The sequence below is a fragment of the Canis lupus genome, chromosome 26, assembly GCF_011100685.1.
Source record: "Canis lupus familiaris isolate Mischka breed German Shepherd chromosome 26, alternate assembly UU_Cfam_GSD_1.0, whole genome shotgun sequence".
Classification (NCBI taxonomy): Eukaryota; Metazoa; Chordata; class Mammalia; order Carnivora; family Canidae; genus Canis; species Canis lupus.
Genome location: NC_049247.1, coordinates 17,950,144 through 17,973,962, shown reverse-complemented (window position 1 = coordinate 17,973,962; position 23,819 = coordinate 17,950,144). Strand labels below are relative to the sequence as shown.

The window sequence follows — 23,819 nt, the reverse complement described above, 5'->3', positions numbered from 1 at the left end:
TTGGCTCCAGGGCCAGATCAGGTCCCAGGCAGTGTGAGGCAGATTGGGGAACTGAAGCCCCACCTTTCCAGCCAGATGACTGAACAAGGGGAGCCCCAGGGAAGCGGGAAGCACTAAAAGATGGTGAAGGAGGGGTGCCTGGGAAAGCAGTGTCTTGAGGTTTTGCATGAACTCCTGGGATTGAGCCCAGCTGTCCATCTGTCCCTCAACAGCACACCCAGAACTGAGCCATGGGGGAGATCATTGCCCAGGACACAGCCTAGCCCTCGGTGCAGCCCAGGCCTGAAGGCTTTGGAAACAGGGCTGTCACTGGCACTGCAAACCACAGCTGGTTGGAACCTGTGGGCCAAATGCCCACTAAAACAAACAAAATCAATGTGCTTGTTAGAATTTAAAAAAGGCCTAGAGCCCTGTAACATTCAGAATACAATTCGAAAGTTCCTGGCATAATGAAGAACCAGAAAAATCTCAACTCCTGAGGGAAAACATAATCAACAGATGCCGATGCCAAGTCCAAGATGACACAAGATGCTGGAATTATCTGACAGAGTTGAAAGCAGATATTATAAAAATGTCCCGACAAGGAAGGTCAAACATTTTTTAAATTTAATTTTTTAAAGATTTTATTTATTTATTCAAGAGAAACACAGAGAAAGACAGAGGGAGAAGCAGGCTCCCTGGGGGAGCCCAATGTGGGACTTGATCCCAGTACTCTGGGATCAGGCCCTGAGCCGAAGACAGATGCTCAACCACTGAGCCACCCAGGCATCCCAAGGGCAAACTTTCTTAAAGCAAATGCAGACATACGAAGTTTCAGCAAAGAGAACAAAGAAAGAAATAAAAATTGTACAATTAAAAAAAAAAACAGTAACCAAAAAAAAAAAAAAAATACAGTAACCAAGATAAACACAAAAACAGAAACCAAAAAAAAAAAAAGCCCCAATTCACCAGCAGTGTGGAGATGACTGAGGAGAGTCTGTGAACTTGAAGACAGAAGAACAAAAGAAGTGATACCATCTGAACAACAGAACAAAACAGACCAATAGAGGGTGGGTTCTGTGCTGTACTACCACTGAGTCCCCAATAAGTCAGAATCCAGAACCAAATAGGATGACATGTATTACAGATCTACTTAAAGCATACTTTCAGCAAGCCACAGCCTTTCCAGCTGAACCAGAGAAGACATTTAAATAATTAAAAGAGGGGCACCTGGGTGGCTCAGCGGTTGAGCATCTGCTTTTGGCTCAAGGCGTGATCCTGGGATCAAGCCCCATATCAGGCTCCCTGCATGGAGCCTGCTTCTCCCTCTGCCTACATCTCTGCCTCTCTCACTGTGTCTCTCAAGAATAAACAAGTAAAATCTTTAAATAAATAAGTAAATAAATAAATAAATAAATTAGCAGAGCACCTGAAGGTTGTACCAGGAAAAAAATAGCAATTCAAAAAAACCCCAAAAGGAACATCCGCCCAATTACTTGAAACAAGAGAACATGTATTGGCTCCAAAGTTCAGCTTTGGAGGTATGGGGCAGAAGGAGGCACCCCTATGGGGCAGCCATTCCCCAACATGAACCCCTTAGAAAGCCAGTCACAAGCTTCCTCCAGAGAAAGGAAGAAGCCCCTGGGGACAGGATGGCAGAGCAAAGGGAGCTGTGGCTAGGGGCCCTGGCCTGCCATCCTGGGCCCTGCCTCTAGCCTATTTCAAAAACACAAGCACAGGGCTGCTCTGGAACCTGTCGGCTCATCTACAAAAGACTGGGATCAGATCGTGTGGTCTCTGAATTCTTTCCTCCCTGTCAAACTCTGAAAATGTAAAATCAGTATTTTAAAGTTTAATCAATGCAATGACTATCCTGTTAATATCCAAGGACAAAAGCAGCCCGTGTATATAACAAAACTTAACTGGCAAGAAAGGGAAATTAGTTACCAGTAGAATTCACAGCCCTAAAAAAGTTCACAGGAGAAAAGAGGTGTGGGTGGCTAATGCGGTAAAGAGAAGCAAGCAATTCTGGTCTCCCTGGGATCTTTTGAAAGAAAAAGGAGCCTCGGGATGCCTGGGTGGCCCAGCAGTTGACCGTTTGCCTTCAGCTCAGCATGTGATCCCAGAGTCCCGGGATGGAGTCTACATGGAGCCTGCTTCTCCCTCTGCCTATGTCTCTCATGAATAAATAAAATCTTAAAAAAAAAAAAAAAGAGGGAGCCTCAGTGCTTTTCCCTTCCTGGCTCTCTTAAATCAATAAGTATCTTTTGGGATATATTCTAAATACTGATGATACGATGTTTTAAAAGTTTAAAAATGCTTAGAGCTTTGGTGTCTACTTTGTGGTCTCACTCTCTCATTCGTCTTTTCTCCTGAGGCCAGCTCTAGAATCAGAGAACTGTGTACCCCTGGAGCTGCAGTGATGATGGGAGCCTGACAGGGTGGTCTACAGATCTGTGCATGAAAACCTGCCCAGCAGACCCACCGCAAGTCCCTGATCAGGGTTCCCTTAGAAAGGTTCAGAAGAAGTGACAGAGTACACTGTAGGGTTTTTTTTTGAAAAAAGAAAGAATACCAAGTTGCACAGCCCAAGAAGGGTAAGCAAGCAGAAGACCTGAAGGAGATGAAGTTCAATTCACAGAGGATCAGATCTCCAACAGCACACTGTGGCATGATGTAGCTTTGTAGGATGGCACAGTGACAGAGATCAAGTCCGTCGGTTTGGGAGAGGATGACACAGTGGATCCAGAGTCCAGATCTGTTAGGCAGTTGTGTGCTCGGATGGAAGCCAACAAGCCTGGGAGCTACAGAACCCCCAGCAGGCCTGTGAGGCTGGAGGGCCACTCTAGGTCAGGGGGTCAGATGACAGACAGACAGCAGTAAATCGTAGGTCATGACTAGAAGGCCAAGGCCAAGCTCTTAAAGATAGCACGGCTCCTCTGATGATTGAGATGGGAGGGAGCTATGCTGGCAGGAAATGGTGGTACACGGAGGGTGAGAAACAGCACAGGCAGTGTACCGTCACTGACAGGAGACCATGCTGGCCTGGTGACAGCGGTAAAAGGATACATCTGAATTGACTTTTTTTAAGGTTTTGTTTTTAAGTAACCTTTATACCCAAAGTAGGGCTCGAACTCACAACCCTAAGATCGAGATTTGCTTACTCCACTGACTGAGCTGGCCTAGCACCGCTCTGAATCCATGTTTATGGCAAAAAGACTGGACTGCAGTAGGACTGTCCCTGTCTGCCAATCGTCAGAGGAAGGAAATACCATTCTGTTTCTCCAAGGCCTGCATGTAACTCTGTCCGGGGCCCCAAAAAGCTGAGTATTTTCACAATGAGCAATGATGTGTCAAGGAAAGCCTTTTTAAAAACTCTCCTTAAGTTTTTTTGTTCCGGGGAAAGGGAAACTGTACAAGTAGTATTTCAGACTAGTCACCCAGAGCCACCCCCTCAGAGCACTTACCTTGGTCTGCTTCTTCTCAGTGGCATAGACAATGGAGGTGCAGCAGACCTCAGCAATCTTGCGGCCCTGCCCATAGAAGGACCAGCAGCAGATCTCATCCCCAATGACGTCCTTTATGAACAGGACCCTTCCATTAAAGCGCAGAGAAAGCTTATCAAAGAGCTCAATGTTTTTCAACATATTGTCGTCAGAATTGCTGCAAGAGAGCATTTGAGAAGGTGAGTGCAGGCTGCTACTAGGTGCAGTTGAGTGTCTCTACATCCCATTCTAAGGTCACCTCTCTGCCAGTACTCTGCTGTAGCCAGGAGGAAATGTGGACAACTTGGGGCCTGTGAGCACAGGCACCAGGTGCGGAGTGTGGAGGGAGCCCCAGGAGTGGCAGAATGCAACTGCTCGAGGAAGGCTCTCATCTTGGGTCCATTTATGGGTCTTGAGTCACCTCACTAAGCCCTCTGCAGCTGAGACCACATGGTCCCAAGAGCCGTAAGGCATTCTAGAAACTCATGTATGTTGCTAGTGGAAACATAAAATGGTGCAGCTGCTTTGGAAAAACAGTTTGGCAGGTCCCGAAATGACTAACCCTAGAGTTACCGCAGGACCCAGAAATTCCACTCTCAGATATGCTCAAGAGAAATAAAAACCTTCATGTACACGGAAACGTGTACGTGAATGTTTGTAGCAATATTCACGATAGCCCCAAGGTGGAAACCACCCTGATTGTGCACTGATGAATGGATCCACAAAATGCAGTTAATATCCATATGATGGGATATTATTCCACCATAAAAAGGATGAGGTATTGATACACTTGCCACAACAAAGATGAACCTTCGACAACGTGATGCTAAGTGAAAGAAGCCAGCTAATCACAAAAGGCAATGTACTGTAGGATTCCATTTATATGAAGTGTCCAGTAGACAAATCCACAGAACAGAGAGCAGCGTTTGCCAGGGGGTGGGGAGAAGAGTGACTAGTGGTCTCTTTTAGATGATGAAAATGTTCACAAAGTAGGCACATGGTAATGGCTGAACTCTGTAAATATACTAAAAACCACCAAACTACTATATACTTTAAAAGGGCAGCCTTTATGATATGTGTGAATTCAATCTAGTATCTGTCATCTGCCTCCCCTGGGCATCCTTGAGGTACAGAGGGCTACCCTCCCTGGAAGATAACAGGAGGACCTGGGCCTGGCCTGTGTGAGCAGAAACTTTCCTAGCCAATGTGGGTAGTTTTTCTCACTGACACCTTACCTGGTATATGAGTATTTGTTGTTACTTCTGTTGTAGAGCAGCTTCACGGCTGGCTGAAGGCAGTTATAAAAAAGAAAGATAAGAGTCACTTGGAGTGGAGGTACTGTGGACTATGGGCTTCCCACAGGGCTGGACCCTACCATCAAGTCAAGGAGGCAGCTAAGCATAGCTGGCAGACTGGGGGATGGTGTGGGAGGACAGAGAGGGAGACTGTAGGACTCACAATTGGGAGGAGGGGGGAAGACGCAACACAAGATGAACTGCAGGTGCCCATTCTTCATCCCTCCTCAGCCTTGCTCAGGCACGTCTACAGGTTTCTATTTCAAACCTCATTCATGATTTCAATAGCTAAAAAAAAGCGGCCACAAGGGTGCCTCCAACATACCTTATTTGAAGTCGCGATAAGTTTCTGCTCTTCCTTGGATGAGGTGATAACAGGAACTTTGCAGAAAGGCTCGTAAGTATCTTTGTTCTGCTGGAACAAAACATGCTTTCAGCCTAGGAGGCCTGCCCAACATCAGATTATTTAGCTGGCCTGCCAGGCAAAGACAGGCTCTGGCAAGGGAAGATGGGACTGCCAGCGCTGGGAAGAAAGGAGTTAGGGTGGGGGACGGCCAAGAGTCGAGTTCTCCAGTAGACGTCTGCTCTTTGGCCAGGGCGCTCAGTAAATCCTAATGATGGTGAGACACATTTACACAGCCCAGGGAGTCACTTAAAAATAAACTCTAAACACAACAGATGAAATATAATATCAGCCGTTAAAGCACTCCACTGCAAAACTGTAGAAGAATTTCAACAGTCTAAGCTTATATGGAGAAAAAGATCGGGAGAGGGTAAGTCTGCAGACAAACGATGTTGAAAATCTGAGGATGGGAAGCAGATGAGGAATACTGAGGGGAAAGAGAAAGCCGAAACATAAGTTACCAGATGGGAAAGAACTTGAAGTTTTTCAAACAACAGTTCTGACTGCTGGTGGGCAGAGGGCAAGAGCAGGGAATAGCCAGCCCGTCAGCAGAAGCACCAGTGAGACCCCACCACCACCGTTACCACCATTGTAGCTATCGCCGCTACCAACAGCAAAAGAAATGTCTACTCTTCTGGAGTGGTTTGTAGAGATGAGGACAGGGTTGAGCTGTTCTTCCGAAAACAGGGGGGATTAAGTGAATGGTCCACAAACTAAATGGTGGGCTCCAGCTCCCAGCCCCTTCTCCTATTCAGATTTTTTTTTAAATTTTTGTTTATTTATGATAGTCACACAGAAAGAGAGAGAGAGAGAGAGAGGCAGAGACACAGGCAGAGGGAGAAGCAGGCTCCATGCACCGGGAGCCCGACGTGGGATTCGATCCCGGGTCTCCAGGATCGCGCCCTGGGCCAAAGGCCGGCGCCAAACCGCTGCGCCACCCAGGGATCCCCTCCTATTCAGATCTTAAAGGCAGCCAGTCAGGCTTATACCCAGGCAAGAGAGTGGAACATTCCCCCATGGGGATCTGATCAGTTCAGGAAAAGGCTTACAGATTCTGACACTGGGAGTCCCTGCTGAAAGAGCCTTATCACCCACACTAAAGCCCACTGGACAAAAAAGCCCACCCACCCACACACAGCTTTTCAGAACCTTACTCTTAAATTTTAACAGACCAAAGATCATCAGATTATATGTGGAAAGTCTCTCAATCGTGAGACTGAAACCAAAATAAAGAGGAAAAGGGAAGGAGTCATGATGAGGGCAGCAGAAAGAAAACTCCAAGACAGAGGAAAACAGATATGAATCCTATGAAACAAAGTGCAGTGTTCTATATTTAAAAAAGAACACTCAGAGAACATGAAAAAGCTCTTGGAAGTTAGAAATATGAGAACTTTAGAAATGCAAAGTTCAAAAGAAGGGTTGAAAAGATAAAGCTGAAGAAAACCTATGAGAATGTAGAACAGGAAGATAAAAGCAACAGAAACTGAGAGGGGGTAGTCCTGGAGGTTCAACCTTAGACTAATAGAAAACACAGAAAGGAAACCCAGAGAGCTTGTCTCTAAGACGAAGGAGAACAGATTCACTGGTGTGTCTGAACACACCAATAGGAGACTGACCTTTCTGACCATTTAGGGATGAATCAGGAATATGTACTTAGAAAACTAAGCAGACAAAACAATGAGGCAATCACTAACCCTGGCAAACTGAAAGTTGCATAATAAAGACATTTTTCACTGCATACTCTGTGGCTTAACTGTTAACAATATTTAGAGATCCCAAAGTAAACTCTGAATACTGACTTAACCAAAGCTGTGATAAACTCTATATTGGGAAAAGAGAAGAAGGAATATGCGTACATAAAAGATTTGTAGTGACTGGGGGTGGTGGTAGTACATGAGCTAAATTTTAATTCTCTGTACACCAGTAGATAATATTGAAAACTGAAATGAATAGCGTAAGAAATACGAAAGTAAACAGAACTGTTGAAAGAATTAACAGAGAAGGAGCGCCTGGATGGCTCAGTTGACTAAGCGTCCAACTCCTGATTTTGGCTCAGATCATGATCTCAGGGTTGTGAGACTGAGCCCTACATCGGGCTCTGCATTTGGCGTGGAGGCTGCTAGAGATTCTCCCCATCCCTTACCTGCCCCCTCAAATAAATAATAAATAAAATCTTCAAAAAAAAAATTAATGGAGCAAAAAAGTATGATGTGTATACATTTCCTCAACAAACAAAAATGAATTAAAAATACTAACCTAAAGGCTGTAGACTCTCAGGGTAGAGGTGGTATGTGTAAACAATAGCTCCTCAAGGAGGTAGGCAGTATGGGTACTGCTCCAGTGGAGGGCCAGACATGTGGCCTGACATAAGAGCCTCAGGTATACAGATCCAATTCCTATGACAACCTGAAGGGACTCTTCTGATTCTCTGCCATGTTAGAACTTGGCTTGAAATAAATGGCTGCTGGCTATATCCAGAAGCATTTTGGTTTTACAGGGATTTTACTATCATGACTTGATCCCAATGGTCCTTCCCGAGGTCCACCTGAGGAGTGAGGGGTGTCTGATTCTACAGAGATTATATGAGGCTCCCAATGACAACTGGTTGGGTAAGAGTAAGTCCTGAGATGTGTCCAGAAAACTGATTAGGTTTTATACCCCATACTGAAGAGTTTCGATATACAATATAATGGCCCAACATGACAGCGACTGAAAGCCAGAGTGGCCTAAGCATTACAGGGAAGCCTCTAAAGAGTCACTGACCAGAGAAGACAGAAGCTCCAGGGTTACTTGTGAACTCTTACATCTCAATAAAGTAGGAACTGCCCCCATTTTGTAGAGGAAGAAAATGAGGAGAGCAATTGGGCCTGATACCTCCCAACTCTTACAGGGAAAAAAGGGTGATACCTACTTGTAAGGCTGCCTGGCATTCTTCCACCAGGCCCTGGACCAGGTAGTACTTGGCTTCTGCCAGCAGCTCCTCAATCTCCCGGCGGCTCTCAGGCAAGGGGACCGCCCCGTCACGAAGGTAGTTGAGTATTGTACCAAAGTGTTTCCCACACCGGTCAATAAGGATCCAGCCTGTAGTGGGAGGAGAAAGGGGGGCCTAGTCACATAGGCACTCCTCTCTTGGAAGGTGCTGAGGACAAATGGGGTGTCTCTTGGCCCCCTCCACCTCCCAGGGAAGAGCAGGACCACAGAGTGGGGAGCAGCACCACCTGCCCAGCCATCAGCAAAAGGCTGACTAAGCCCTGCCTGGGAAGCACTGCAATGGTCTCCAGGCCACAACCACAGACTCGGTTGGTCTCAGGCTCTTTTGGATGCCAGAACCTCTGAGGCCTAAAAGTGTGTTTCTAAAATATCCTCAAAAATCCCTTAGACATCCCAAAAGTACACTACACTTGGATAAAATGGGTCCAAATGACCACACAACTCAATGGTAGGGGAAAAGCTTGAGGTAAAAATATCTACTCTCCCTCTTTCTACAGTGCTTTATTTAGATTTCCAAATAACAGAGCCACTTCTAAGGAGGCAGAAGACTGCAACCTCTGGCTCCCAAGGGGGATCCCTGACACTCACCAATACCACCCCAGGATGTTCCATCTTTAACTCCCCCAAATAAGTACTTACTGGCTAGTGACAGCCACTGGAGAGAAGACGGTAAACCAGAAAGAACTTGTCCTAGGCAGTTCAGTTTAGCATGGGGAGATGGAATTTGTTTTCATTAACTATGGGAAAATGTGTCAACTGCTGAGCCCTTTAGCTTCTTGATGACCTCTCCATCTGGGGGGACTGGGCTGCTATACCTCCACTAGGGATCTCCAAGTTTTTACAATTCCTCTTCAGAAATGCCAATATTATGGGGGGGGGGGGTGTTACTTGTAGGAGGAAACAATACTAGAGCCTGAGAAGTGGAGGGACATAAAAGGAGAGGTAGGGATGAGGCAAAGACCTGGTATGTCTTGAGATGACAGGAGGCTTCAGAAAGAAGCCAGGTTGTAGAGAAGTACCCCCTCCCCCAGGCCAGTAGGGCAACCCCAGCGAGGGGCTTCCCCAGGTCTCCTGTCCCCTGGGGTCAGGTGAGAGGATACGAAGGCACAGTGCATTTAGGTTTAAACAGGAATCCGTAATTTTATTCCCTCTTTCCTTGTCCATTGCTCAGTTTGGGAGAAGGGGCCCACACTTACACTTTTAACACCATGATGTTCTGCCCCAAGTCCTCCGCAGAATCCCAGACTCTGGCTCAGACACAAAACCCGAGAGCAGCAAAGACACCTCTTTCATATCCAGAGTCACAAGGCCATCCACTGCCCCCTTCCCCAATCCAGCCTTGACAAGATGTTCTCAGGGTTATAGGGCAATATATTTATTTGGTATTTACAACAATCACTAGGAGTTTTGTGAGGCCATTTCGATACTCCCATCCTACAAACTCCTCAGCCCATGGCTCCTGGACCATTGGTTAAATGTCTGGGCTTGTCTCTCCAGAGGCTTTCACTTGGTACTTCCACAGTGCTATGGCTTCCTGAGTACAGTGGGAAGAGTAATTCCCAGTGTGGCAAACACAATGCAAATGCGTGGCCTGAAGTCAAACTCTGGTTTCAAGGAAGGAAGAGGCCTTCACAACCATGGTAAATCACACCACCCTGACAGTGACTGCTGGACCTTATCCCACTGCTTTTTTCTACATTTGAGATAATCAAGTATGGATGGAGTATCTGTCATGTAGCTCAGATGCCCAAAGGGGTCCTTAGCAAGCAACATAAATGAGTATAGATGGGTCTGGGCCCAGAGGCTGACTAGAGAGAGCACGTGCCCTGCTCCTGGGAGATAGGAGATGGAGAGGCTCTTCTCAATTCAGCCAAGAACTGCTGGGCAGGAATGTGGGCCTAGGGCTGCATGAGATTTTGATATTCCAAAGAGAAGCCAGAAATGCAGATTTCTCCGGGAAACCTCCTGATTTTTAAACAGTGGTAAACCAAGAGGTCATCAATCCATTCTAGGCCAAAGAAAACCCATCTGCAGGGCACCCTGGGCATACAGACCAGCATTTTGCGACCTTTCTGCTACCCTGGATCAAGTACTTTTCTTCCAATGAGTGGACAAGGTGTGGAAGGACCATAATATCTTCCCAACTATTCTTTTAGAAGGAGGCTCAGTCCCCTGCACCGTCCACAGATAACAGAGCCTCAGAGAGGTTCAGGGACCACTGAACCTGGAAAGTTGGAAAGGCAGAACTGGACCACAAAAAGCAAGTAAGAAATTCACAGGAAAGCTCCTTCCACCAGAACTGAGAAGACGAGTAGAGCCTCAGTCTTCAGAGGAATGGCAACCTTAATTTAACTCAGCAACCCGGGGAAGAAAATGTCCATGTTCCACCTTTGATGCATGGATAAATTAGCTGCTCAGAAAGAGCAGGAGCCCCTGAAATCAATTATCCAAGTGACAGTCCAGAGTTTCCATAAACGAATAGGCAGACCGTGACATTGGGCTCCAGCTCAAGAATGCTGTCAGGAAATGCTTGCGGTGAAGGAATCATATTTTAGACAAATAAGGGCAAAGGAGCCGGCGGGCTCGCCAGGAGGTTTCAATTAGCATTCTGATTTTAAAATATTTCAGTTGCTTTCAAAGCCGGAATCGACCCCTTTGAAACAGCTCAAACGCCTAGCATGTAGGAAAGCAAATGGAAGTTAAGCCGCTCCTTGCTTGTGGAGAGCCTGTCCCACTGCCACGGAGCATGCAGGCTTTTTCAGAAGTCTACACAAGTCAGGGCAGCCTGGTGTCTGGTGGCCCATTGGCAAGGCTGAAGAGCATAAGAGGCAGGCACAGCCCTGGAGGCTCTGGAATGGTCTGGGAGGTGCCACACAACCCAGTGGTTAAGAGCAAGGGCCTATATTAGAAATCCAGTTCTGCTGCTTTCTTGCTGGATGACATGGGTGCTGCACCAAACCTCTCTGTCCACCAGTTTCCTCTCCTAAAACTCATACCCCTGAGGGCTGGCACAAAGGCATGATGAGAGAATGTACGGGACACACAGCATAACTCCTAAGGTTTATTGGCAGCACTCAAATGAGGTCTTTGATAATGAGCCCTTCCCACATCTCTTCATCATCAGTGGAGAACAGAGTGGCGGCAGTGTCCAGAAGGGGCACATTCCAGCCCTCAGGAGAGCCTGAGTGGCTTTCAGGGTACCCCAGAGAAGGCTTCTCTCAGGGACAGGGGACTGGGCCACAAGGCTTGCCCTCTCCCAGCCCCTTTCCCTGCCTCCACTTCCATGGACAGGGCAGCAGGGGCTTCATGGACCTCTCTTTAGCATCCCAAGATTTTTATCCTCTATTTCTGTTCGTAAGTCACCAGAGGTGCTTGTTACAAATTCAATTCTAGGAAACTGCCTCATTTTGATTCCAGAGAATCAGAATCTCTGGGGCAGGGCTTCTCAGCCTCGGCACTACTGACATTTTGAACCAGATCATTCTTTGTTACGTAGGGCCTATCCAGTGCATTGTGTGGTATTTAGCAGCATCCCTGGCCACTACCCACTAGGGGCCTGCAGCATTCCCACCCCCAAACCGTGACAACCAGAAATGTCTCTGGACATTGCCAAACGTCTCCTGGAGGTCAAAATCATCCCTGGTTGAGCACCAATGAGGTAGATCAAAGACCTAAATGTAAAAAATAAACAATGTAAAAACTTTAAGGTATTAAAAAAATACCATTAAAAAAGCTTTAACAAGTCAGACTGGGAGAAAATATTTACAACATAAAATCACAAGAAATGGATCCAGAATATATACTTTTATAAAGCAAGAAGATGATAAAGGAAAACAGGAAAATGTGTAAATAAGATGCAATCACGCAGCTCTATGATGAAACACAAATGACAAGAAGATACTTAACACACTAGAAATTAGGAAATGTTAAATAAAACCACAGAGTACTAGATCATAACCATCAGATTGGCAATAATCAGAAAGTTTGTCAGTGCCCAGTGTTGGCACAAATTCAGACCATGTGGGGAGCATAAACAGGGACAACAGCTAATACTAACCAAGCCACGGATGTCATCCTGGAATCCTCTCCTGGGAATAACTCCCAGACTCCCAGACTCTCTGCCATAGAGAAGCTCATATATCCCGGAGAGTGCTCAAGAAAGGTAATATTCCAAACAGTGAACACTGGAAGCAATCTAAACAACCATCACCAGAATATAGATCCATAAACTACAGTATATTCCCAGAATGGAACACTTAGCAGGAATGTTTGACCTAGATGATTCCATCTCACAAGCATAAAGCTGTGAAAGCAAAGAGATGACAATGTTACATCATTTACACAATGTTGGAAAACACACCAATGACACATTGTTTAGGGGCAGAAACAGTATAGCAAAAGTAATTCACTGGCAGATTCAAATCAGCGGTTTTCACCACTGGACACACATTAGAGTCTCCTGCAGAGCTCCTGAAAGTCCTAATGCCCCTTAGAGCTAGCTTTCTGGGAGGTGAGAGTGTTGGGGAGAAGCCAGGCATCAATCTTGAAATTCCAACTGAGTCATTACACCATGGACATTGAAATTCACTTGGTGACCCCCAAGGTCAGGCAAGTGGTTAACTTCTGGAAGGGAGAGAGGCAAAGAATGTAAAGAGAGGCGCCATCAGCCCAGGTAGCATTTTATTCCTTGTCTGAGTGGGGGTGATGTGGAGAACAAAGGCAAAAGAAATGCAGAAAAAAATGAAATCTCTTTACAACTTTCAACTCATTGACAAGCTGACCTGAGACAGGCAGTGACCTTCCTCCAGGAACTCAACTGCTTCTCTATTAATACTTTGCTAGGGACAATAAGCAACTTGACATTAGCCTGACCTCCAGGATCATCTTTAACATATAAAAATCCCTTTGGAAAGTTGCTTTATCTCTACCCCTCTCCTTCCTTCCCCCTCCCCCATTATATGTGGGCAGTCATCCTCCAAACATAAGGCCCACTGAAAGATACCTGAAGAGTCTCATGACTAAGGGTTAAGCAGATAGTAGTAAATGACCTTAACAGCAGCTAGCTCCTCAAGGTCCTGGAAATCTTGCTTCCAAATTCCTTAGAGACTTCTGCTACCCCTAACCCCTCCAAACTTGAAAGTAGATAACCAGCTACTCCTCACAACCCTGGAGCAGCTCTTTCTGCCCCTGGGGTCCTGTCCCTGTGGCTTTAATAAAAGCCACCTTGGGATCCCTGGGTGGCGCAGCGGTTTGGCACCTGCCTTTGGCCCAGGGTGCGATCCTGGAGACCCGGGATCGAATCCCACGTCGGGCTCCCGGTACATGGAGCCTGCTTCTCCCTCTGCCTATGTCTCTGCCTCTCTCTCTCTCTCTGTGACTATCATTAAAAAAAAAAAAAAAAAAGCCACCTTTTTTGCACCAAAGATGCCCCAAGAATTCTTTTTGACCATTCGCTCCCAGCCCCAACATTTCACAACAGGGGCACAAGGGAGTTTGTTTTATTCATCACATTTTAAAAGCTCCCAATGTATTCAGAATTTTACAGAAGAGTGCATTCCGATTTAAGCAGGAAGTATGGAGATCTTGGGGAAACCACCAGGTACTACAGTTTCTCACATACTACACTGACTTCCCCACTGGATTTCAAGGGAATGTGTGCTGATAATAAGATCAGTGACTCTCTTCTTTAATCTGGTTCACTCATACTCCCTCATTCCAGAAACATTAGCAAGAGACCAGAAACGGAGAGTGGGGGGTGGAAAAGCACTGTACCAAAGAGTAGGGATGAAACAGGCAACTACAGGTGAGTACTGAGGCAAAACTCTTATTAGGGAAGGTGCCTCCTCAATCCATGCGACAAGGAATCAGGCAAAAATTCCAGTATTATAGGGACTGCACCTTTCGGGGGGCGGCGGGGTGGGGAAGTCCACGAAAGGACTCCCTAGAAAAGTCATCCTTCAGGAGTAAGGTACAAGTGTAGAGACTCATCCCCAAGGCCAAATGGGCCACTTCTCCCCAAGACACTGCTAAGATCTGCTTGCTTCTCCAGCACCCCCATAGCGCCCCTCCCTCCACCTTGACACTCCACCAGACAGGCCGCAGCAGGAGTGAGCAGTCCCCACAGACCGAAGTCTCCCAAGTCTTCTAACTGCCAGGCACTCCCATTAAGAACAGTGATAAACTGAGCTGTTAGAAATCCCTGAAGGATGCCCGAGAAATCCACTGCTTCTGGGGTGAGGTCTGGGGCCCAGGGTGGGTGGCAGATTCTCTTCTGCTCCATGCCCTCCTGCCTGTTTGCCTTTTGTACTGTGTGTGTCCAATCTGTGAGCAGGGAAGTTGACAGTAAGTGGGTTTGGGGCCCCGGCTCTGGCCCAGGGTAATAGTTACAGCTAAGAGTATGTGGCATTTAATTTAGACTCATTTATCACTTACTGGTAATGGGACAGGAGCCTTGGTTCTCCAAGAGCTCAGCCCCCAAGCCAGGTTCTCCCATTGCTGTATCCGCTTGCCTCGTGGAGGTGCACTTGCTATTCTGGCCCGTTTGTGGCAAACATCACTGCAGAGCACAGTAAAGCCCAGGGTGCAGCTGTGACAAGCAGGACATTTACACTAATTTGTAGATCTGAGGGTGTATGTGAGAGAGCACTCAGGCCACCAGGTCAGGCTGTGCGGCATACTCACCATGGGCCAATGGGATCGGGCTGCCTGGCACAGTATGGGCTGGAAGACCAGACACAAAGCTGGCAGTTGACCCATAAGGCTGATGCACTCAGGCAACATGACCTGGGGGCTGAGCCCTTGGAGAACCAAGGCCTGCCCAGAGTAAGAGCCACTAAGCCCTGGGCTCAGTAGCTGCTTCCCCCCATCCCCCACCAGCTTTCAAAAAGGATCTTTCACTTACTGAAAGGTAGCAACAGTACCACCCCTAGTAGGGTCAAAATGAAGGGTAAAAACCACTCATAAAATGCAGCATGGTGAGCTTTTCACGACAGGCTGGGGCTCTAGCGGAGCCCTGTGAAAACGGCCAAGGTCAGAGTGCCAAAGACAGCCTTTCTTCCCTGGCGGTACCAGGGGTCCAGGGGTCCTGGCGGCACCACTGGGAACAGGACAACCTCCAGTAGCTGTTCAGAAGCCCAAGCAGGACCCCTGGTACCATCCCTGTGTCCTTCCACTAGGGGGCGGAAGAGATTGAGGACCAGCTCTTCCTCGGTATGGCATCAAGCCAGCAAGGGCTTCAAGGAGATGAGGCTCCAACTTTGCTTCCAAAGGGACTCCGCCGCTTTTCCTAAGCCCCACCAGAGACTGGGTAGGGCTGAAGAAAAGCTACAACAATCCTGGGTTCTCAGATAAGGTCTGTTTCCTTCTGCATCTGGGGCACTATTGTCTCCGTCTCTACAAATACTCCTCAGCTATGCTGGGTGTGGCTCTGCAACGGGGATCCTCCCACTCATAAAACACTCTGCTTTCTGGGTGAGACACACAGAAGGAAGCGCTGGGGCACAAACCTCATTTATCTGATGTTTGGCCAGAAATCCAAGTTCTCAGGAAGCCCAGGGAAGCAGAACCTCAAGCCCCACAGCCAGGTCTTGTCAAGGACGCCGAGGGAAACACCCTAACTAGTGCACAGCTCAGGCTTTAGGTCTGCAATCCCACCTGCTTGTGTCAAAACTCGCCCACCTTTCCAGGAACCAACGTCACATGGAAGGCAGAGGCATTAGCACGACAGTCAACCTCAGAAACAGGTAAGGCAGGGTGCAGCCAGGCTGTGATCTGGCCAGGTCTTAAGCAATCGCAGGCCAAAGTAGTAAAGGATGGTGCCATCTTTAAACCTCACATGACCTGCCCTGTCAACCCAGCCAGGCAAGAATGTCCCCCTTGCCAAGTGCTCTCAGATTATTCCAGGTGGGTAGAAAGCAGTTACGGTAAGATCATTTAAAAAAATTCTTTGCCTTTCACAAACGTGACTTCCCAGAAGAAAACGGAAAGAAACATGCACTAAATGTACGTGTATCGAATCCTACACTAACAGCCCCATGAGGTGGGTATCCCTGTACCAATCTCACCTCATTAGGAGCACCAGCTACCACACAGGAAGTTGAGACTTAAGTCCAGCTCTGTGAGCTTTTGTCAGGTCACCATCCCGAGAGGACAAGAGAAAACATTCATGTCTGTCTGTCTGTTTCTCTCTCTTATTTCACTCCAAAGTCACAGAACCATCACTGAGAACTGGCAGGAGACCAACCAGGGCAGCTAGTCCAGCCACCACTTCACAGAGCTGAGGCCCAGAGGAATGGGCAAGTGACTTCCTCAAAGTCCCAGGGCAAATTGACAACTAAGTCAAGACTATGAGGGGATCCCTGGGTGGCTCAGCGCTTTAGCGCCTGCCTTTGGCCCAGGGCGCGATCCTGGAGTCCCACGTCGGGCTCCTGGCATGGAGCCTGCTTCTCCCTCTGCCTGTGTCTCTGCCTCTCTATGTCGATAATAAATAAATCAATAAATCTATAAATCTATCTATCTATCTTTAAAAAAATAATAAATAAGTCAAGACTATGAGTCCCCACCCAGGTAACTTCAACTCCTCTTCACGTCTCGGCCTTTATGTCACTCTATCAGGGAAACCCTCCTTTACGATATCCCCTCATTTGGATCTGGTATCCCAGTTCCTCACTCTGAAGGCTCCCTGAGAGCACATTTTCTCAGGAAATCTGTACGTATGTGGACAATTGCTCATGTAATGTTGGCCTTCTGGAACTAGAAGGAAGTCCTCAACCACAAACGCATCCTCAGAGCCTGGAGGGTAACCTTACCTTCACTGTCAGTGAGTACTTCCATGCGCCCGCTGAACATGGCTTTCAGCATGGTGTCCTGCTTGGTCAGTGTCTGCATGGTGGTGTAGTAGAGGGCCCCGCCCACATTCAGCTTTACGTACTTGGAGCTGGGACTCGTGCCCTTGAAGGAAGTGGTGCGGGTAGCAGCCGCTGGCACCGCTGAGCTCACCACACTTTCTCCTGACATCTCTTCCTGCCAGTGGAGAAGACACAGGGTCACCAGGGTCACAGCACCAGGCCTGCTTTACCTTTTAGCCTGTGGGCTGAATCTGGCCTCCAGATGTGTTTTGCCTGGCACAAGTATATACCGCATTTAAAACTTATAGATGGCTGCCAAGGTTGACAACACAAGAAGAGTTCACACACACACAAAACCCCCAAAAAACAAAACAAAACAAAAGCCCAAAACCTGGCTTCTCTGAACATCAGAGGTCAACTAGGCCACCAGGGTGCCCACAACTGGTGGGAACTGGGTATTGGCTGCCCCAAACCCACCCAGATAGCCTCATATGCTGACCTCACCTGCTGACCCTGCAAGCACAAGTTTACCACTAACTCTTGTGCTGTGAGGACTTCCCTTCTGCATGTTCCACACATAAGCGAACACCTGGATGCATCCTAAAGCAGCTTAAAGCACTGCCCGGGTCTCTCTCAGTTTCCTTGTCATGCACCACTCACCAGCTGAATTCCAGATGAAATAAACTTTTATATAAATTGAGTGGGATCCCAACTACCACTCCTAATCCTTCCTGTAGGGGTAGGGGGAGGTTTCTCAGGACTACATGACAGACATTAAAAACCCTTGGAAGCAATTTACTGCAAAATTATAGACTTCCTGTACTAGTGCCACCCAAAACAGCAAGATCTGAGGACAGTCTCCTTAATGGCACTGCCAGTTCTGTGTCCATCACAAAGCAATGGACATATTATCTGACTTAAGCAGGCTTAGGAAAGGAGATTGGTAGCTGGTACCTATGTACTCAAAGAGAATGTTTCTTTTATAGGTAAAATTCTATGGCTGGAGAAGATGTCCCAGAAGTGGGCTGATTCTTTACAACTCAGGCAGAGTTGTACAGAGGTAGCAGCCCCCTGACAGCTAGGGACGTGGCCTGGCACTCTTTTCGGGGCTGTATGTTTACCACTGAACACAGACGATTCATATAGCACGTCACCATCTGCCAAGGCTACTCAGTGCCTGATGGATCAAGACATAAACAGGACTACTCCATAATTATGTCTGAGTACAGACTAAAACAAGAACATTGCCCAAACATCACCATATCCTGACCAATTTGACTCACTGTCGCTTCTTTAAGTTAGAGCTTTAGCCCCATTCCATTCTCCCCACTTTCAACATAGGAATTACGAGACCCAATCACAGAATTAACCCTTCTTCCTGACAGCATTCAGTACAGTGCAAAACCTCACTTCCCTGAATCCTCCCCAAAATCATACAAGGCAAGCCCCAATCCCTCTGAGATCCCCCAGGGTTCTCCCTCATTGTCACAAGGAAATAAACCCAACTTTGACTATCAGCATGCTCCTGCAGGTTTTGACAGCACACAACTTTAAAAAACTATACCCTGACCCTGAGAAAGGATTTCTTTTTTAAAGATTTTTTTAAAAATATTTTTAAAAATTTATCTGAGACAGCAAGAGAGAGCACGAGCGAGGGATAGAGCAGAGGGAGAGGGAATAGCAGGCTCCCCACTGAGCAGGGAGGGCAACATGGGCTCTGGAGGAGCCTAGGGCAGACACCCAATCACCTGAGCCATACAGGCACCCCAAGGATTGTTTTTTAAATTCTCTACGCCTATCTTGCTTGGATATCCCACAATTAATATGTATTACATTTATAACGGGTAAACACAAAAGTTATTTTTCAATGGGCGAAGGGACTAATGCTGTCCATCGTTCGGTAATAGAGGCAAGAGCCAACCCTCCTCTCGATCTTCATCCACCCAAAAGAGCCGCCTGGAAATCATCCACTAGGGGACTCATGTCAGGGCCCTGCAGGATGGCACAGGAAGAATGGGCTCCTGGAAAGAAAAGTATTTTCTCAAAACAGTGTTCTTGCTTCATCAAGTGACTATATCCCAAGAAGGTACATTTTTCAAAAGCTCAAGCTTAACTCACCTGGGCTGTGACCGAATGCCAGAAATAGAAGGTGTAATAAAAAAGCAGTGCCCCCTCCCTTCCAGTGTTCCTTTGAAATCAGTCCCCAGAAACCCTGCACTAATGATTATCACCAATCATCCCCCTGCCCCAGAAATACTCTGTCCATGGGATGACAGAAGTAGCTGGAGAGAAGAAAGAGTTTCTCAAAACTTTAAATACCTAGGGAAGGGGAGGAACGTGAAGGCTTACAGGTGTGAGGCTTGGGGGTTTTTCAGTTAGGGAAAACTGCTCCAAAATGTAAATACTTTTTAAAGCACCCTTTCAGATCTAAATTTACACAAAAATACGTGTTTTGGGAAATGGTCTAGCATTTTGTAAGGCACCTATGAAACAAAAAAGGCATGAAGTATACTCCAATGTACTTTTACTTTCCAATACCTTTTTAAAGTTAACTTGCATGCAACAGAGTATATGCACAAAGTGCACAATTTGAGGAGTTTTGGCCAGTATATGCATCCGTGTAACCACCACTCTAATCAAAATAGAGAACATTTTCATGGTTCCAGAAAGCCCCTGGATGCCCTCTTCACAGAAGGCACCATCATCTCTACGACCACATACAACATTTAAAATCCAAACAATGCTAGAACACCGCCATCGTTATTTCCAGCTTGTAGATTTGTGGGTTTTTTGTTGTTGTTGTTTTTTAAAAGATTTTTATTTATTTACTCATGAGAGACAGAGAGAGAGAGAGAGAGAGAGAGAGAGAGAGAGAGAGGCAGAGACATAGAGAGAGAAGCAGGCTCTACGCAGGAGCCCAATGCAGGACTCGATCCCGGGTCTCCAGGATTACACCCTGGGCCGGAGGCAGGTGCCAAACCACTAAGCTACCCAGGCGTCCCTGGCTTGTAGATTTGGATAGCACATCCCAGAGTTGTTCCCAAAGTGCACTGGCACTGGAGGTGGGTCAGTGACAGAGCAAGGACATGGGCAGGTCCTGTCTGGGCTTGAGCCCATCATTTTCCCAACATTCGTACTTGAGATATACAGAGCTGGAATACATAAATTGAGAAAGGAGTGCCCCATCCCTCCTTCTTCATCAAGTACAAAACAAGCTTTGAAAAGAGATGGGCAGCAATGTGTGGCTAAGAGTTTAGGTTTGCAAGTCAGATCTGAGTTTAAGTGCCCAGTCCTGCCATTGACTGACCAGTTGTGGGAATCTAGGCAAATCATCTGAGTCTAGCCCTGTCTAGGGGGACAACAGCAGTGTCTCCCTCTCAGGACTGCTCTGAGGGATGCCACAGAGTACTCAGCATGGCTTCTGGCTTACAGCAGCAAAGACTCACGTTATGATTATTCAAGAATGCTCTCAAAGTCTCCAATTATCTTTTCTCTGAAGACCATTTCCAACTCTACAGACACCCACCAGAATCGCTAAGAGATAAAGCAGAAACCATCTTGATCTAGCTTGAGACTCCAGAATAGGCAAAGAAAGCTCTGAACCTTTCTGGAGCCCACCCTTCTAAAGGTCAATACTGGGAATGGTCTTTGGTTGAAAGGTAGTCTGACTGTTCATGTCTCTGAGCCCGTATTGCACTGAGCTAAGGACACAAAGCAGCAGACACTAAGTCTCCCCAGCACATCTCTCTACAGAAGACTCCTCAGCCACTGCTACCAGGATCCTGCTTTTTTTTCACTTGTTTCAAAGTTTTGATTTCATCATTAATGGGGTTGGGGAGGTGAGGCAGGAGAGAGCAAAACTGGTTACAAAAAACAAAGATAAAATTAATACTTGAGGTATTGGTTATGGATTCTATTCAATCTGAAAATTTTAATCCAGTTAGATCTCCCCTGAGTATCCTATTGCTGACTCTAAACAGTGGCTCTCCCCTTAAAAACAAAAAAACCTGACATCAGAGTCCTATTCACGTAAATTCTGATGTTAGCTAATCTAGGGGTATGGCTTGAGCAACAGAAATTTTTTTAACTCCCCTAGGTGATTCCAACATGCAGCCAAAATTGCAGCCCACCACTGTAAATAGTTCTGTACACCTATTCACTTCATCATCTTGAAGAAGCTCCCCCAACCTCCTGTTCTATTGGCCCAGTGAATTCCTGACCACACATAAAACTAAACCAGAGCATCATAAATAAAAGCCAGCCCCTATTTCACAGCCTCAGAGCCACAGACAGGAAACAACTGTATACATGCTTAAAAAATAAAAATCAGCCCAAGGAAGAAAAGTGTTGACTTGAAAAGAGGCTCAGGCAAGTATAATAGGAGAAAAAGACACCACTCCCCTCACCCTTGGGTGTTTTCCATACAGCTCTCTGTGGAAACTGTCTCCATTGTGTGTTGGGGGAGACGTGTGTATGGAAGGTTGGATCAGAAGTCTGAAGAACCTAGGCTAGTCTCAGTTCCACCACTTCCTGTGTGAGGTTCAAACAAGTGTTTTGAGTCTCTGTTTCCTACCTTGTGAAACGAAGGTAAAGCCATAATCTTCATAAGAACCTTCAGGGAATGAATGTTTGAATACTTGGTACCTGGCCCTTAGTGCAGTTTCCCCTCTGTCCCTCAAACTTAAGACCAGAGGTCCCAGCCTGGCTGTATTACAGTCACCTGGATGCATGTAAAAGTACCAATGCCTGGGCTTCACCCCAGGCTAATTAATCAGAATCAGAGGGGGAGGGAGCAGCTCAGCTGTATTTAAGAAGTTCATGGGGGCACATGGGTGGCCCAGTGGTTGAGCATCTGCCTTTGGTTCAGGTTGTGACATGGGAGTCCCATGTCAGTCTCCCAATATAGAGTCTGCTTCTCCCTCTGTGTGTCTCTCATTAATAGACAAAATCTTAAAAAAAAAAAAAAAAAGGAAAAAAAAAAAAGGCAGCTCTTCAGGTGATCTAAGATGTGGTCCCAGCTAAGAGTCACAGAGCTAAGGTGCTCCTTTAACCAGCTTGATCTAAGAGTCACTGCCTTTTAGCTAATTATAAAACTTCCCCAAACTAAGGGCATTTCCACAACTCAGGAAAATCTGCTGTTCCACTTCAACCAAACTGCATTAAATCAGCCACATAACCGTGGCATTATTTTGCATCCAAAATTTGTTTACGGGGCCACTACTGCTATTTCCAATTGTTCTGCTAAATTACTTTCCCTCCCTCTGTGTATCATGCAAACTATTGGCCTATTTCTCCCAGGGGATCCAGCGAGGAAGACGTCACCAATCCCACTTTTTAGGGGAGAAAAATGAAGAATCAGAACTACAAGGTTTCTCTGACTCAGGCTCCCTTCATTACATAGCCCAAATCAAGAAATCATTAATCTCCCATTAACAGGGCGTGTTAAAACAGATTGAGGGGTCCAACCCCCAGACTGATTCAGTGGTCAGTGATAAGGCTTGAAAAATCTGGTCATTTCTAGGACACGTGGGTGACTCAGTGGTTGAGCGTCTGCCTGGTTGTGTTGATCTGTGGCTCCCCTAAGAGGAGCCAGCTTCTCCCTCTGCCTGTGTCTCTCATGAATAACTGGATGAATGGATGGATGGAAGGAAGGAAAGAAGGCAGGCAGGCAGGCAGGCAGGCAGGCAGGAGATTTGGCCGTTTCTAACGAGTTGCCAGGTGATTCTGCAGCTGCTACTGCCAGTCTGGAGGTCAGTTTAAGAACTGCTGGTTTAATGCCTCCTTCCCTGCAGGTGGTCCTTATTTTGCATAAGATGCAGCAAAATCAGATACAGGTTGGCTAAGTCGTCTTCGGCAGTGTTCCAAGAGGCAAAGGAGTAAGAGAGCTAGGCTAGACTTTGGTCATTCCCAGCCAGGGCCAAAGAGCCATTTCGGGAACAGACCCTTCAAGGATCACACGCCTGCAGAACCCTTCCGACCGCTGGTGACAGCCGGAGATCCGTTCTGAACTCCTTAGGTGTGGCCGCTTCGGGCTCGGACGGAAGTGACTGGAGAGGGACCAAGGCGCGGGCTGAAGGCGCTGGCCTCCGAGGCCAAGGTCCCTGGAGCTCAGGCCCCCGCCATCCCTCCCCTCTATCTCTTCCCTGCTCTCCCCCAAACACGCCCTCGTGTTCAGAAGCACCTGGAAGCTCCTTCTCCAGTTTCCCCGGAACCGAGAGGCTGCAGCCACAACTTCCAAAGACCCCCCCCCCCAACGCTTCGCCCCAAGGAATCCCACGCCGCTCTCTAAACCTAACCGTTCTCTTGCGCAGCGCCCTCCCACCCTCACTTTCCACCCCAGAGTCCATCTTCGACAACCCCTCTTTGTTCTCTCCACATTCACCGACCCAACGGGTCCTCAAGACTCGAGAGACCCCCCCAGCTCACCCACACGTATCTACTCCCCCAAGCCCAGATGCTCTATCCCGAGCCCCAACAGCCAGGGGCACCGCCCCCGTCACTCACCACAGCCCTTCCCCCCCCCCGCCCCCCCCCCCCCCCCCATCGGCCTCTCCCTTTTCGCGACGGCCCCTCCTCGCGACCCACCCCTCCTTGGCTCCTTCCCTCTCCGCTCTGCTGCTGCCGGGCTCTCGCGGCCGCCCAGAGCCCCCCGTTAGTGGGCACCGCCCTCCCTACCATGAAAAGTCGGAGGACGCAGGAGTCTCCAAACTCGGACTGAGAGGCAGGAAACACCCAGCTCGCGCAAGCGGGGGGCAGAGGCGGGCCCGGGGCGGGAACTTCCGCTGCGCCAGCGCGCTTCCGCCCCGCAGAGCGCGCCTTC

The 23,819-nt window shown here is 47.4% G+C and overlaps 1 protein-coding gene across 4 annotated transcripts in view; it reads right to left on the bottom strand.

Moving 5' to 3' along the window:
- Positions 1-23,819, bottom strand: part of KCTD10 (potassium channel tetramerization domain containing 10) — a 27,774-nt gene extending 3,955 nt beyond the window's left edge. The window contains exons 1-6 of one of the 4 annotated variants that reach the window (XM_038575400.1): positions 23,585-23,819; positions 16,961-17,174; positions 8,074-8,243; positions 5,085-5,174; positions 4,700-4,752; positions 3,447-3,642 (exon numbers count right to left, since the gene is read on the bottom strand). In XM_038575400.1, the coding sequence (XP_038431328.1) occupies positions 3,447-3,642; positions 4,700-4,752; positions 5,085-5,174; positions 8,074-8,243; positions 16,961-17,174; positions 23,585-23,677 (816 nt within the window). In that variant the 5' untranslated portion in view covers positions 23,678-23,819. The remainder of the gene's footprint in view (positions 1-3,446; positions 3,643-4,699; positions 4,753-5,084; positions 5,175-8,073; positions 8,244-16,960; positions 17,175-23,584) is intronic. The other 3 variants (XM_038575398.1, XM_038575399.1, XM_038575397.1) reach the window with 3 other exon arrangements.